This window comes from Nothobranchius furzeri, chromosome 19, assembly GCF_043380555.1.
Source record: "Nothobranchius furzeri strain GRZ-AD chromosome 19, NfurGRZ-RIMD1, whole genome shotgun sequence".
NCBI lineage: Eukaryota > Metazoa > Chordata > Actinopteri > Cyprinodontiformes > Nothobranchiidae > Nothobranchius > Nothobranchius furzeri.
Window position 1 is genome coordinate 23,400,125 of NC_091759.1, and position 12,518 is coordinate 23,412,642.

At 52.0% G+C, this 12,518-nt stretch overlaps 1 protein-coding gene across 1 annotated transcript in view; it reads left to right on the forward strand.

The window, feature by feature from the left end:
* The window catches only part of atp1a3a (ATPase Na+/K+ transporting subunit alpha 3a), a 31,392-nt gene extending 21,612 nt beyond the window's left edge, over positions 1-9,780 (forward strand). The window contains exons 12-25 of the mRNA XM_015974034.3: positions 1,053-1,251; positions 1,336-1,580; positions 1,668-1,860; positions 1,931-2,106; positions 2,200-2,336; positions 2,421-2,571; positions 2,636-2,804; positions 3,531-3,685; positions 4,058-4,181; positions 7,939-8,084; positions 8,170-8,300; positions 8,376-8,477; positions 8,557-8,648; positions 8,770-9,780. Coding sequence (XP_015829520.1) covers positions 1,053-1,251; positions 1,336-1,580; positions 1,668-1,860; positions 1,931-2,106; positions 2,200-2,336; positions 2,421-2,571; positions 2,636-2,804; positions 3,531-3,685; positions 4,058-4,181; positions 7,939-8,084; positions 8,170-8,300; positions 8,376-8,477; positions 8,557-8,648; positions 8,770-8,798 — 2,049 coding nt within the window. The 3' untranslated portion in view covers positions 8,799-9,780. The remainder of the gene's footprint in view (positions 1-1,052; positions 1,252-1,335; positions 1,581-1,667; positions 1,861-1,930; positions 2,107-2,199; positions 2,337-2,420; positions 2,572-2,635; positions 2,805-3,530; positions 3,686-4,057; positions 4,182-7,938; positions 8,085-8,169; positions 8,301-8,375; positions 8,478-8,556; positions 8,649-8,769) is intronic.
* Positions 9,781-12,518: the final 2,738 nt, after the last annotated feature.

Here is a 12,518-nt window from a genome sequence, read left to right on the forward strand (position 1 = left end):
TCTCGAAGCAGGTGTGTGTGTGTGTGTGTGTGTGTGTGTGTGTGTGTGTGTGTGTGTGTGTGTGTGTGTGTGTGTGTGTCCATCCTCCCCCCCTCTCTCTCTCTCGAAGCAGGTGTGTGTGTGTGTGTGTGTGTGTGTGTGTGTGTGTGTGTGTGTGTGTGTGTGTGTGTGTGTGTGTCCATCCTCCCCCCCTTTCTCTCGAAGCAGGTGTGTGTGTGTGTGTGTGTCTGTGTGTGTGTGGGTGTGGGTGTGTGTGTGTGTGTGTGTGTGTGTGTGTGTGTGTGTGTGTCCATCCTCCCCCCCCTCTCTCTCGAAGCAGGTGTGTGTGTGTGTGTGTGTGTGTGTGTGTGTGTGTGTGTGTGTGTGTGTGTGTGTGTGTGGTGGGTGTGTGTGTGTGTGTGTGGTGGGTGTGGGTATGTGTGTGTGTGTGTGTGTGTGTGTGTGTGGTGGGTGTGGATGTGTGTGTGTGTGTGTGGTGGGTGTGTGTGTGTGTGTGTGTGTGTGTGTGTGGTGGGTGTGGATGTGTGTGTGTGTGGTGGGTGTGGATGTGTGTGTGTGTGTGTGGTGTATGTGTGTGTGTGTGTGTGTGTGTGGTGTATGTGTGTGTGTGTGTGTGTGTGTGTGGTGGGTGTGGATGTGTGTGTGTGTGTGTGTGTGTGTGTGTGTCTCCTGTCTCTTCCAGGCCAGCGCTGATGCTCGCTGCAGAGACAACCACTAGCTAGCGTAATGACTTTAGGCCAGTTGGCGACTCTGATCAGCTCCATGGACGGAGTTTGGCCTCCTCGGCTCGGGCTTTGCTGGTTCTGTTTGGCCCGCTGGTCTTGCCGTATGTGGCGTGATAAAGAGTCGCACCGCTGCGCTGCTGCGTCGCCTCACCTGTTCATGCCTCTGCATGGCTTGACGGGCTGCGGGTTTTTAGTTTGAGTGCATTTTGCTGAACGGGATAAGCGTCTGTTTGATGTTCAAAGTTGCTGATGTCAGCAGATGTTTGTCTGACGCCTGCAGGCGCTCATCCGGTCTCTCTCCCCCCACCTGCCTCTCCTGTCCTGCAGGTGTGTCTGACACTCACTGCTAAGCGAATGGCTCGTAAGAACTGCCTGGTGAAGAACTTGGAGGCGGTGGAAACCCTGGGCTCCACCTCCACCATCTGCTCCGACAAGACGGGAACCCTGACCCAGAACCGGATGACCGTGGCCCACATGTGGTTCGACAATCAGATCCATGAAGCCGACACCACCGAAGACCAGTCTGGTGAGGATCTCCTGCTGCGCGGTTTCTGTTCAGAAGTGATCCATAAGGAGGAATCTTCAGGTTAACATGTTCTCACCTCCTCAGGTTCCTCCTTCGATAAGAGCTCTACCACCTGGGTTTCTTTGGCCCGCATCGCTGCGCTGTGCAACCGCGCCGTGTTCAAAGCGGGTCAGGAGTCTTTACCCATCCTGAAGCGGGAGGTGGCCGGCGACGCCTCCGAGTCGGCTCTGCTCAAGTGCATCGAGCTGTCCTGTGGTGCCGTCAAAGCCATGAGGGACAAGAATAAGAAGGTGGCCGAGATCCCGTTCAACTCCACCAACAAGTATCAGGTGAGCCGTGGGTTCTGGACGGGTTCTGGTTCCGGACCTCCCGGTCGCGACGCTGAAACACTAAGAGCTGAATCTGTTCCTGTCCAGCTCTCCATCCACGAAACCGAAGATGAGAGCGACAATCGCTACCTGCTGGTGATGAAGGGAGCGCCGGAGCGGATCCTGGACCGCTGCTCCACCATCATGGTGCAGGGCAAAGAGCAGCCCATGGACGACGAGATGAAGGAGGCCTTCCAGAACGCCTACCTGGAGCTGGGAGGACTGGGAGAGCGAGTGCTGGGTAAGGAGGAGCGACACTGGAGCATGTTTGTGTCTGACCGTTTTAAATCCTCCGGTTTGGGTCTTTCCAGGTTTCTGCCACCTCTTCATGCCAGAGGACAAGTACCCTAAAGGTTTTGCCTTCGACACCGATGACGTCAACTTCCAGACGGATAACCTTTGCTTCGTTGGCCTCATGTCCATGATCGACCCTCCCCGTGCCGCCGTACCCGACGCTGTGGGCAAATGTCGCTCCGCTGGCATCAAGGTCTGCACCGTTCATGGATCCCTGCGTGTCCTCGCGGCACGACGCCGTTCATCTCCGACCAAACGCCTCGGCTAACTTTGTTTTCCTCTGTAGGTTATCATGGTGACCGGCGATCATCCAATCACAGCCAAGGCCATCGCCAAAGGTGTGGGCATCATCTCTGAGGGCAACGAGACGGTGGAGGACATCGCTGCCCGTCTGAACATCCCCGTCAGCCAGGTTAACCCCAGGTAGAACAGGAAGTTTGGCTCATTAAAGCGGCGTTGATGACCGTGACGTGTCCCTGAACGAACGGGTTTCTTTGTTTGGTGCAGAGACGCGAAGGCCTGCGTGATCCACGGCACCGACCTGAAGGACCTCTCTCAGGAGCAGATGGACGACATCCTGAAGAACCACACTGAGATCGTCTTCGCTAGAACGTCCCCCCAGCAGAAGCTGATCATCGTAGAGGGCTGCCAGAGACAGGTACGCCTCAGGTGCCTACGACCACACGGCTGCTGCCTGTCGCTAATGCGTCTGTTTCTGTCAGGGAGCCATTGTTGCTGTGACGGGCGACGGCGTCAACGACTCTCCTGCCCTGAAGAAGGCCGACATCGGTGTTGCCATGGGGATTTCTGGTTCTGACGTGTCCAAACAAGCCGCAGACATGATCCTGCTCGATGACAACTTCGCCTCCATCGTTACCGGAGTAGAAGAAGGTGAGCGAGCCCCGTGGAGGGGTGAGGGTTCACCCTCAGAGGCTTCCAGTGAAACCTGTAGAAATGAAAACAACAATATAAAAAAAGGATCGTTTACAAATAAACGTGAGCGGTCATTCAGAACTAGCGTCGTCCTAAAGAACCAGAAGCCTGATCCCGCCATCGTGGAGCGTGTCTGGGACCCACGGAGGGACAGAAGGATGTGAGGAAGCCTACATCCGTGGTTAGTTCTCCCAGATGTCGGGAACACCCCACCAGTCCAGGTCCAGCTGTGTTCCGGTGTAGCTGGAAGACCTGATGCTTGGCTTTCTCTTTTCTGCATCCCCTTCTTTTTGTTGTTGATGAAAATAAGTTATTTTGTTTCCAGCATTTTTCACACCTGCCTAGAGCGCGTTATAGAAGTGGTGAATACCTTCCCGCTGCTGCATCCGCCCATCCCGGTAACCAGTAACCAGTATCCCGCTAAAGCTGACTGGATGGGTCAAACCTCGGCCTGAGTCTCATGTGGTTGGTGACAGAACTACAAACTAACTTATCATATTCCCAATTTGGTCTCCAGCTCCTCCCAAAGTCATCTCACATTTCTCCCAAACGTTCCAGCCGCTCAGAGCGTATCCCAGCGACTCGTGAGGAAAACTGTGTGAACGTGTTGGAAGCTAACAGCCACCGCTCCGCTGGAAACCTGGAGAAAGATCTGAACTTGAAAAAGTTATTTTTTCCTTCCAGGGCGCTTGATCTTCGACAACCTGAAGAAGTCCATCGCTTACACCCTAACCAGCAACATCCCAGAAATCACCCCCTTCCTGTTCTTCATCCTGGTGAACATCCCGCTGCCTCTTGGAACCATCACCATCCTCTGCATCGACCTGGGAACCGACATGGTGAGAAGAGAGGGTCAGCCTGATCCCTGACGTCAGCGCTGTTCAGACATTATCATCAGATCCAAACCTTCCATCCAGAAACGGGATGCATCCGGTTTGATCCTGGTCTGGTTTCCTGTACACGACTCAGTGGAGACACTAGGTGGCAGTGTAGGACCAGCCCTGGTTTAGATCCACAGCCATCTGTCCTGGATGTGTTAGTTCACGTGTTTCATAATAACTGCTGTGTGAGAAAGAGCTAAAATATAAAGTTGGGATTAATGATCAGAAGCATAAAGATTCATTTTGTTTGTAAACCCTCACATCAAAGTTTGTTTTCATGCTGAAATCCAGATGTTCTTCCATGATGTAACAGAACCACATCTGTCTCAGGTTCCCGCCATCTCTCTGGCCTACGAAGCAGCAGAAAGTGACATCATGAAGCGCCAGCCCAGGAACCCTCTGAGGGACAAGCTGGTGAACGAGAGACTCATCAGCATCGCCTACGGACAGATCGGTACGCCTCGCACTTCCTGTCTGCGGCGGTGTCGTAGCTTTAGCTAACAACTGCAATTTGCTCCCAAACGTACCTCCATCCCAAATGTTCCTCCATCCCAAATGTTCCTCCATCCCAAATGTTCCTCCATCCCAAACGTTCCTCCATCCCAAACGTTCCTCCATGCCAAACGTTCCTCCATCCCAGTGTTCCTCCATCCCAAATGTTCCTCCATCCCAAATGTTCCTCCATCCCAGTATTCCTCCATCCCAGTGTTCCTCCATCCCAAATGTTCCTCCATCCCAGTGTTCCTCCATCCCAAATGTTCCTCCATCCCAAACGTTCCTCCATCCCAAATGTTCCTCCATTCCATCGTTCCTCCATCCCAAATGTTCCTCCATCCCAGTGTTCCTCCATCCCAAATGTTCCTCCATTCCATCGTTCCTCCATCCCAAATGTTCCTCCATCCCAGTGTTCCTCCATCCCAAATGTTCCTCCATTCCATCGTTCCTCCATCCCAAATGTTCCTCCATCCCAAATGTTCCTCCATTCCATCGTTCCTCCATCCCAAATGTTCCTCCATCCCAAATGTTCCTCCATCCCAAATGTTCCTCCATTCCATCGTTCCTCCATCCCAAATGTTCCTCCATCCCAAATGTTCCTCCATTCCATCGTTCCTCCATCCCAAATGTTCCTCCATTCCATCGTTCCTCCATCCCAAATGTTCCTCCATCCCAAATGTTCCTCCATTCCATCGTTCCTCCATCCCAAATGTTCCTCCATTCCATCGTTTCTCCATCCCAAATGTTCCTCCATTCCATCGTTCCTCCATCCCAAATGTTCCTCCATCCCAAATGTTCCTCCATTCCATCGTTCCTCCATCCCAAATGTTCCTCCATTCCATCGTTTCTCCATCCCAAATGTTCCTCCATTCCATCGTTCCTCCATCCCAAATGTTCCTCCATCCCAGTGTTCCTCCATCCCAAATGTTCCTCCATTCCATCGTTCCTCCATCCCAAATGTTCCTCCATTCCATCATTCCTCCATCCCAAACGTTCCTCCATCCCAAATGTTCCTCCATCCCAAATGTTCCTCCATCCCAGTGTTCCTCCATCCCAAACGTTCCTCCATCCCAAACGTTCCTCCATCCCAGTGTTCCTCCATCCCAAACGTTCCTCCATCCCAAACGTTCCTCCATCCCAAACTTTCCTCCATCCCAGTGTTACTCCATCCAAAACGTTCCTCCATCCCAAACGTTCCTCCATCCCAGTGTTCCTCCATCCCAAATGTTCCTCCATCCCAGTGTTCCTCCATCCCAAACGTTCCTCCATCCCAAATGTTCCTCCATCCCAGTGTTCCTCCATCCCAAATGTTCCTCCATCCCAGTGTTCCTCCATCCCAAACGTTCCTCCATCCCAGCGTTCCTCCATCCCAAACGTTCCTCCATCCCAAACGTTCCTCCATCCCAAATGTTCCTCCATCCCAGTGTTCCTCCATCCCAAATGTTCCTCCATCCCAGTGTTCCTCCATCCCAAACGTTCCTCCATCCCAGCGTTCCTCCATCCCAAATGTTCCTCCATCCCAAATGTTCCTCCATCCCAAACGTTCCTCCATCCCAAACGTTCCTCCATGCCAAACGTTCCTCCATCCCAGTGTTCCTCCATCCCAAATGTTCCTCCATCCCAAATGTTCCTCCATCCCAGTATTCCTCCATCCCAGTATTCCTCCATCCCAGTGTTCCTCCATCCCAAACGTTCCTCCATCCCAAATGTTCCTCCATCCCAGTGTTCCTCCATCCCAAATGTTCCTCCATCCCAAACGTTCCTCCATCCCAAATGTTCCTCCATTCCATCGTTCCTCCATCCCAAATGTTCCTCCATCCCAGTGTTCCTCCATCCCAAATGTTCCTCCATTCCATCGTTCCTCCATCCCAAATGTTCCTCCATCCCAGTGTTCCTCCATCCCAAATGTTCCTCCATTCCATCGTTCCTCCATCCCAAATGTTCCTCCATCCCAAATGTTCCTCCATTCCATCGTTCCTCCATCCCAAATGTTCCTCCATCCCAAATGTTCCTCCATCCCAAATGTTCCTCCATTCCATCGTTCCTCCATCCCAAATGTTCCTCCATCCCAAATGTTCCTCCATTCCATCGTTCCTCCATCCCAAATGTTCCTCCATTCCATCGTTTCTCCATCCCAAATGTTCCTCCATTCCATCGTTCCTCCATCCCAAATGTTCCTCCATCCCAGTGTTCCTCCATCCCAAATGTTCCTCCATTCCATCGTTCCTCCATCCCAAATGTTCCTCCATCCCAAATGTTCCTCCATTCCATCATTCCTCCATCCCAAACGTTCCTCCATCCCAAATGTTCCTCCATCCCAAATGTTCCTCCATCCCAGTGTTCCTCCATCCCAAACGTTCCTCCATCCCAAACGTTCCTCCATCCCAGTGTTCCTCCATCCCAAACGTTCCTCCATCCCAAACGTTCCTCCATCCCAAACTTTCCTCCATCCCAAACTTTCCTCCATCCCAGTGTTACTCCATCCAAAACGTTCCTCCATCCCAAACGTTCCTCCATCCCAGTGTTCCTCCATCCCAAATGTTCCTCCATCCCAGTGTTCCTCCATCCCAAACGTTCCTCCATCCCAAATGTTCCTCCATCCCAGTGTTCCTCCATCCCAAATGTTCCTCCATCCCAGTGTTCCTCCATCCCAAACGTTCCTCCATCCCAGCGTTCCTCCATCTCAAATGTTCCTCCAGCATTCCTCCATCCCAAACATTCCTCCAGCATTCCTCCATCCCAAACGTTCCTCCATCCCAGCGTTCCTCCATCTCAAATGTTCCTCCAGCATTCCTCCATCCCAAACATTCCTCCAGCATTCCTCCATTCCAAATGTTCCTCCATCCCAAACGTTCCTCCATCCCAAATGTTCCTCCATCCCAGTGTTCCTCCATCCCAAACGTTCCTCCATCCCAAACGTTCCTCCATCCCAGTGTTCCTCCATCCCAAACGTTCCTCCATCCCAAACGTTCCTCCATCCCAAACGTTCCTCCATCCCAGTGTTCCTCCATCCCAAACGTTCCTCCATCCCAAACGTTCCTCCATCCCAGTGTTACTCCATCCCAAACGTTCCTCCATCCCAAACGTTCCTCCATCCCAGTGTTCCTCCATCCCAAATGTTCCTCCATCCCAGTGTTCCTCCATCCCAAACGTTCCTCCATCCCAAATGTTCCTCCATCCCAGTGTTCCTCCATCCCAAATGTTCCTCCATCCCAGTGTTCCTCCATCCCAAACGTTCCTCCATCCCAGCATTCCTCCATCTCAAATGTTCCTCCATCCCAAACGTTCCTCCATCCCAGCGTTCCTCCATCTCAAATGTTCCTCCAGCATTCCTCCATCCCAAACATTCCTCCAGCATTCCTCCATCCCAAACGTTCCTCCATCCCAGCGTTCCTCCATCTCAAATGTTCCTCCAGCATTCCTCCATCCCAAACATTCCTCCAGCATTCCTCCATCCCAAATGTTCCTCCATCCCAAACGTTCCTCCATCCCAGCGTTCCTCCATCTCAAATGTTCCTCCAGCAGTCCTCCATCCCAAATGTTCCTCCATCCCAACGTTCCTCCAGCGTTCCTCCATCCCAGTGTTCCTCCATCCCAAACGTTCCTCCATCCCAGTGTTCCTCCATCCCAAACGTTCCTCCATCCCAGTGTTCCTCCATCCCAAACGTTAACTAAACATTTTTATTGTGTCGGATAAACTTCCCGTGTGTTTTCAGGGATGATCCAAGCTCTCGGGGGATTCTTTGCTTATTTTGTGATCATGGCTGAAAATGGTTTCCTGCCGTCCCAGCTGGTCGGTATCCGGCTGAACTGGGATGATCGCTCCAACAACGACCTGGAGGACAGCTACGGGCAGCAATGGGTAGGCGTGACTCTTCTCCTGGTGGAGGAAACGAATCCTGCTGTGTTGCTGAAACATTACACGGGTGTGGTCTCCTCCTGAACAGACCTACGAGCAGCGTAAGATCGTGGAGTTCACCTGCCACACGGCGTTCTTCGTCAGCATCGTGGTGGTGCAGTGGGCCGACGTCATCATCTGCAAGACCAGACGTAACTCTGTGTTCCAGCAGGGCATGAGGTGGGTTGACCCAGTAAACCGCCAGCCCTCTCCTCTGCTTCGTATAAAAACGTCAAACGTTGTTTCTCTTTGCAGGAATAAGATTTTGATCTTCGGTCTGTTCGAGGAAACGGCTCTGGCTGCGTTCCTGTCCTACTGTCCCGGGATGGACCTGGCCCTACGGATGTACCCGCTCAAGTACGGAACATCCCAGAGGATCGCCGTAGAGCTTATTTTAATAGAATAAAGATTAAAGTCCACGTCTCTTCTGCCTCAGGCCCAGCTGGTGGTTCTGTGCGTTCCCGTACAGCTTCCTCATCTTTGTTTACGACGAGATCCGAAAACTCATCCTTCGCCGAAACCCTGGAGGTAGGCGGGCGTTCAATCAGCTGATCGCTTTTAATCCTCACAGACTCGGCTTCTGAGTAACTCTTTACACCTCCTCCTCCTCCTCCTCCTCCTCTTCCTGTCTTTTCTCTCTTCTCTGCAGGCTGGGTGGAAAAAGAGACGTATTATTAAATTATCAAAGCATCATTTACCCCCCCCCATTTATACTCTGATCATACCAGACGACTATGTTTACTCCTCCTTCATCTCTTCATCTCCTCTTCATCTCCTCTTCATTTCCTCCTAAAGAAAAACAAACTGCCACGACGACGAAGGACCAGCAGCAGAGGGGGGGGGGGGCGGCTCGTGTGTCCCCCCTGTCCTCTCCGTCTCTCTGTCCCGTTTTCTGTCCAGCTCTAATCTGCCAGGATGCTTTTTACTCTTGTTCTGATTATTTTTGCTCAAATAAAAGATTAATCAGAATAAAAGTGACTGTTTCGCTCCAGCGGGGGGCGCCAGGATCAGCTCCAGCTCACTGCCATGTCCTGATACCCCCCCTCCCCCTACTCACTGCCAGTATCCACTGCCACCCCCCACCCCACCCCGTGTGTGTCACTGATGTGGTTTTTTAACTAAATTATTTGTAAAAGTTTTGTGTTTTTTTTAAGTTTGGTTTGAGAGCTGCTTGTTTTCATTCAGACATGACAAAGCACACCGCCCCCCCCCCCCCCCCCCCCGCCCCTGAACCTGAACAGGCTCCTCCCCCACCCCCCCACCCTGCCTGTCTATCTGCCCCTGTCTGTCTGTCTGTCTGTCTGTGAACACTGTGCAACCCCTCCTCCGTACCTTTAACTTCCACCCACTTCCTGCCCCCCCCCCCCCCACCAACCCAACCCCTATTAAAAAAACAAGAAGACAAATCTTTCTGTGTCCTAGGAAAAAGAGATTTCTCTCCAGTTTCATTGTTTAAATCTGTGGATGAAACAGGAAAGTTGCTATGCTAGGCTAGGCTAGCCTAGGTTACGCTAGGCTATGTTAATTCCTGAAGCAGCTAAAAAATAAACAAACTAAGGAAATGAAATAAAACAGAAGGATCTCTCTTTTTCAGCTGGTTTCCAGTTTGTTTGTGTGGAGTTTTGTCAGAAAATGGAAATAAATTCTGTGACCAACTCTTCTTGACGCAGCCGTGTCGAAACTTCTGTTCCTCATCCGGAGTTGTAACTCTGCTAAAACTGTTGGAATCCTGAAGAAATAAAGGAATTACAGCTGAATTTACTCAGATAATAAAAATGTAAAGTTACCTTCTGTGCTTTCAGAGGCTTTCAGAGGCTTTTATTCCACTGTGTAACTTTAGTAACTTTAGTAACTTAAGTAACTCTGACGGATCAGACAAAGCGCAGCCCACAGATCTCTTATGATGGCAAATATCAATGGAAAAAGTGTTCCCTCGTGCGGACATGGGTCACCAGGGCCCCCTCTGGAGGTGGGACACGTTAGCGAGCACCTGGTGGTCAGGCTTTCACAGCCCAAAGAGGAAACGCGGGCTCCCCTTCCCATGGGCTCACCACTTGTGGGAGAAGCCAAAGGGGTCGGGTGCAGTGTGTGACGGATGGTAGCCAAAGGCGGGGAGCTTGGCGGTCTGATCCTCAACTACAGAAGCTAGCTCTCAGAACGTGCAATGTCACCTCTCTGGTGGGGAAGGAGCCTGAGTTGGTGTGTGAGGTTGAGAGGTTCTGACTATAGATAGTCAAACTCACCTCGATGCATGGCTCTGGCTCCAGAACCAGTTTCCTTGAGAGGGGCTGGACACTCTACCACTCTGGAGTTGCCCCCACTGAGAGACACCAAGCAGGGGCGGGCATACTAGTTGCCCCCCATCTTGGTGCCTATACGTTGGGTTTTACCCCGGTGAACGAGAGGGTAGCCTCTCTCGCCTAGGTGCGGGGAACGGGTCCTGACAGTTGTGTGTGTGCTTATGCACCAAACTGCAGCTCAGACTACCCACTCTTTTTGGAGACCTTGGAGGGGGTGCTGGAAAGCGCTCCTTCCGGTGACTCCCTTGTTCTGCTGGGGGACTTTAACGCTCACGTGGGCAACGACAGTGAGACCTGGAGAAGTGTGATGGGGAGGAACCCTGATCTGAATTTCAGTGTTGTTTTGTTATTGGGCTTCTGTGCTCGTCGTGGATTGTCTTTAATGAACACCATGTTAAGTAATAAAGGTGTCCACATGTGCTCTTGGCACCAGGATACCTTAGGCTGCAGCACAGCGATCGGTATTGTTGTTGTTTCATCTGATCTAAGACCGCATGTCTTGGACACTCGGGTGAAGAGAGGGGCGGAGCTGTCAACTGATCACTACCTGGTGGTGGGTTGGCTCCGAAGGTGGGGGAGGATGCCAGTCATACCTGGCAGGCCCAAACAAATTGTGAGGGTCTGCTGGGAACATCTGGCGGAGTCTCCAATCAGAAGAAGTTTCAATTCCCACCTCTGACAGAACTTCCAAAATGTTCCAGGAGAGGTAGGGGACATTGAGTCCAAGTGGGCCCTGTTCCGTGCTTCCGTGCACCCAAGAGGGTGTGTGGAAGCTTGCCCAACCGATCTACATGTATTTTGTAGAGAAAAGGCCTTCGATGGCATCCCTCAGGAGGTCCTTTAGAGGGTTCTTCAGGAGTATGGGGTACCAGGCCCTCTGATACGGGCTGTTATGTCCCAATATGACTGGCGTCAGAGCTTGGTCTTCATTGCCGGCAGTAAATGGTAAATTGTAAATGGCCTGTATTTGACATAGCGCCTTCTAGAATCCTGGAACCCCCCAAGGCGCTTTACAACACAATCAGTCATTCAACCATTCACACACTGGTGGGGATGAGCTACAATGTAGCCACAGCTGCCCTGGGGTGCACTGACAGAGGCGAGGCTGCCGAGCACTGGCGCCACCGGTCCCTCCGACCACCACCAGCAGGCAACGTGGGTTAAGTGTCTTACCCAAGGACACAATGACAGCGACAGACTGAGCGGGTCTCGAACCTGCGACCTTCCGATTGCGAGGCGAGCACTTAACTCCTGTGCCACCGTCGCCCAGTAAGTGGAGCTCATTTCCAGTGAGAGTTGGACTCCACCAAAGCTGCCCTTTTTCACCAATTCTGTTTATAACAACAGGATTTCTAGGTGCAGCCAAGGTGTTGAGGGGATTCGTTTTGGTGGGCTAAGGATCGAGTCTCTGCTTTTTGCAGATGAATGGGTCCTGTTGGCTTCATCCCAACGTGATCTCTGACTCTCGCTGGAGCGGTTCGCAGCTGAGTGTGAAGCTGCTGGGATGAGAATCGGCTCCTTTAAATCTGAGACCGTGGTCTTGAATTTTAAAATGGTAGAATGCCTTCTCCAGGTCAGGGATGAGGTCCTGCCCCAAGTGGAGGAGTTTAAGTATCTCGGGGTCTTGTTCAAGAGTGAGGGAAAGATGGAGCACAAGATCAACAGGCGGATTGATGCTGCGTCTGCAGGGATGCGGGCGTTGTACCGGTCTGTCGTGGTGAATAGAGAGCTGAGCCGAAAGGCAAAGCTCTCAGTTTACCTGCCGTTCCTACCCTCCCCTCTGGTCATGAGCTTTGGGTAGTGACCGAAAGAACGAGATCACTGACGCTAGCTGCCAAAATGATTTTTGTCCGCAGGGTGGCTGGGCTCTCCCTTAGAGATAGAATGAAAACCTGCTCATCTGGGAGGGGGCCGGAGTAGACCCGCTGCTCCTCCACATCGAGAGGAACCAGTTGATGTGGCTTGAGTGATGCCTTCTGGACGCCTCCCTGGTGAGGTTTTCTGGCCACGTCCAACTGGGAGAAGACCTACAGGAAGACCTATGACACACTGGGGGATTTATGTCTCTCAGCTGGCCAGGGAACGCCTTTGAAATCCC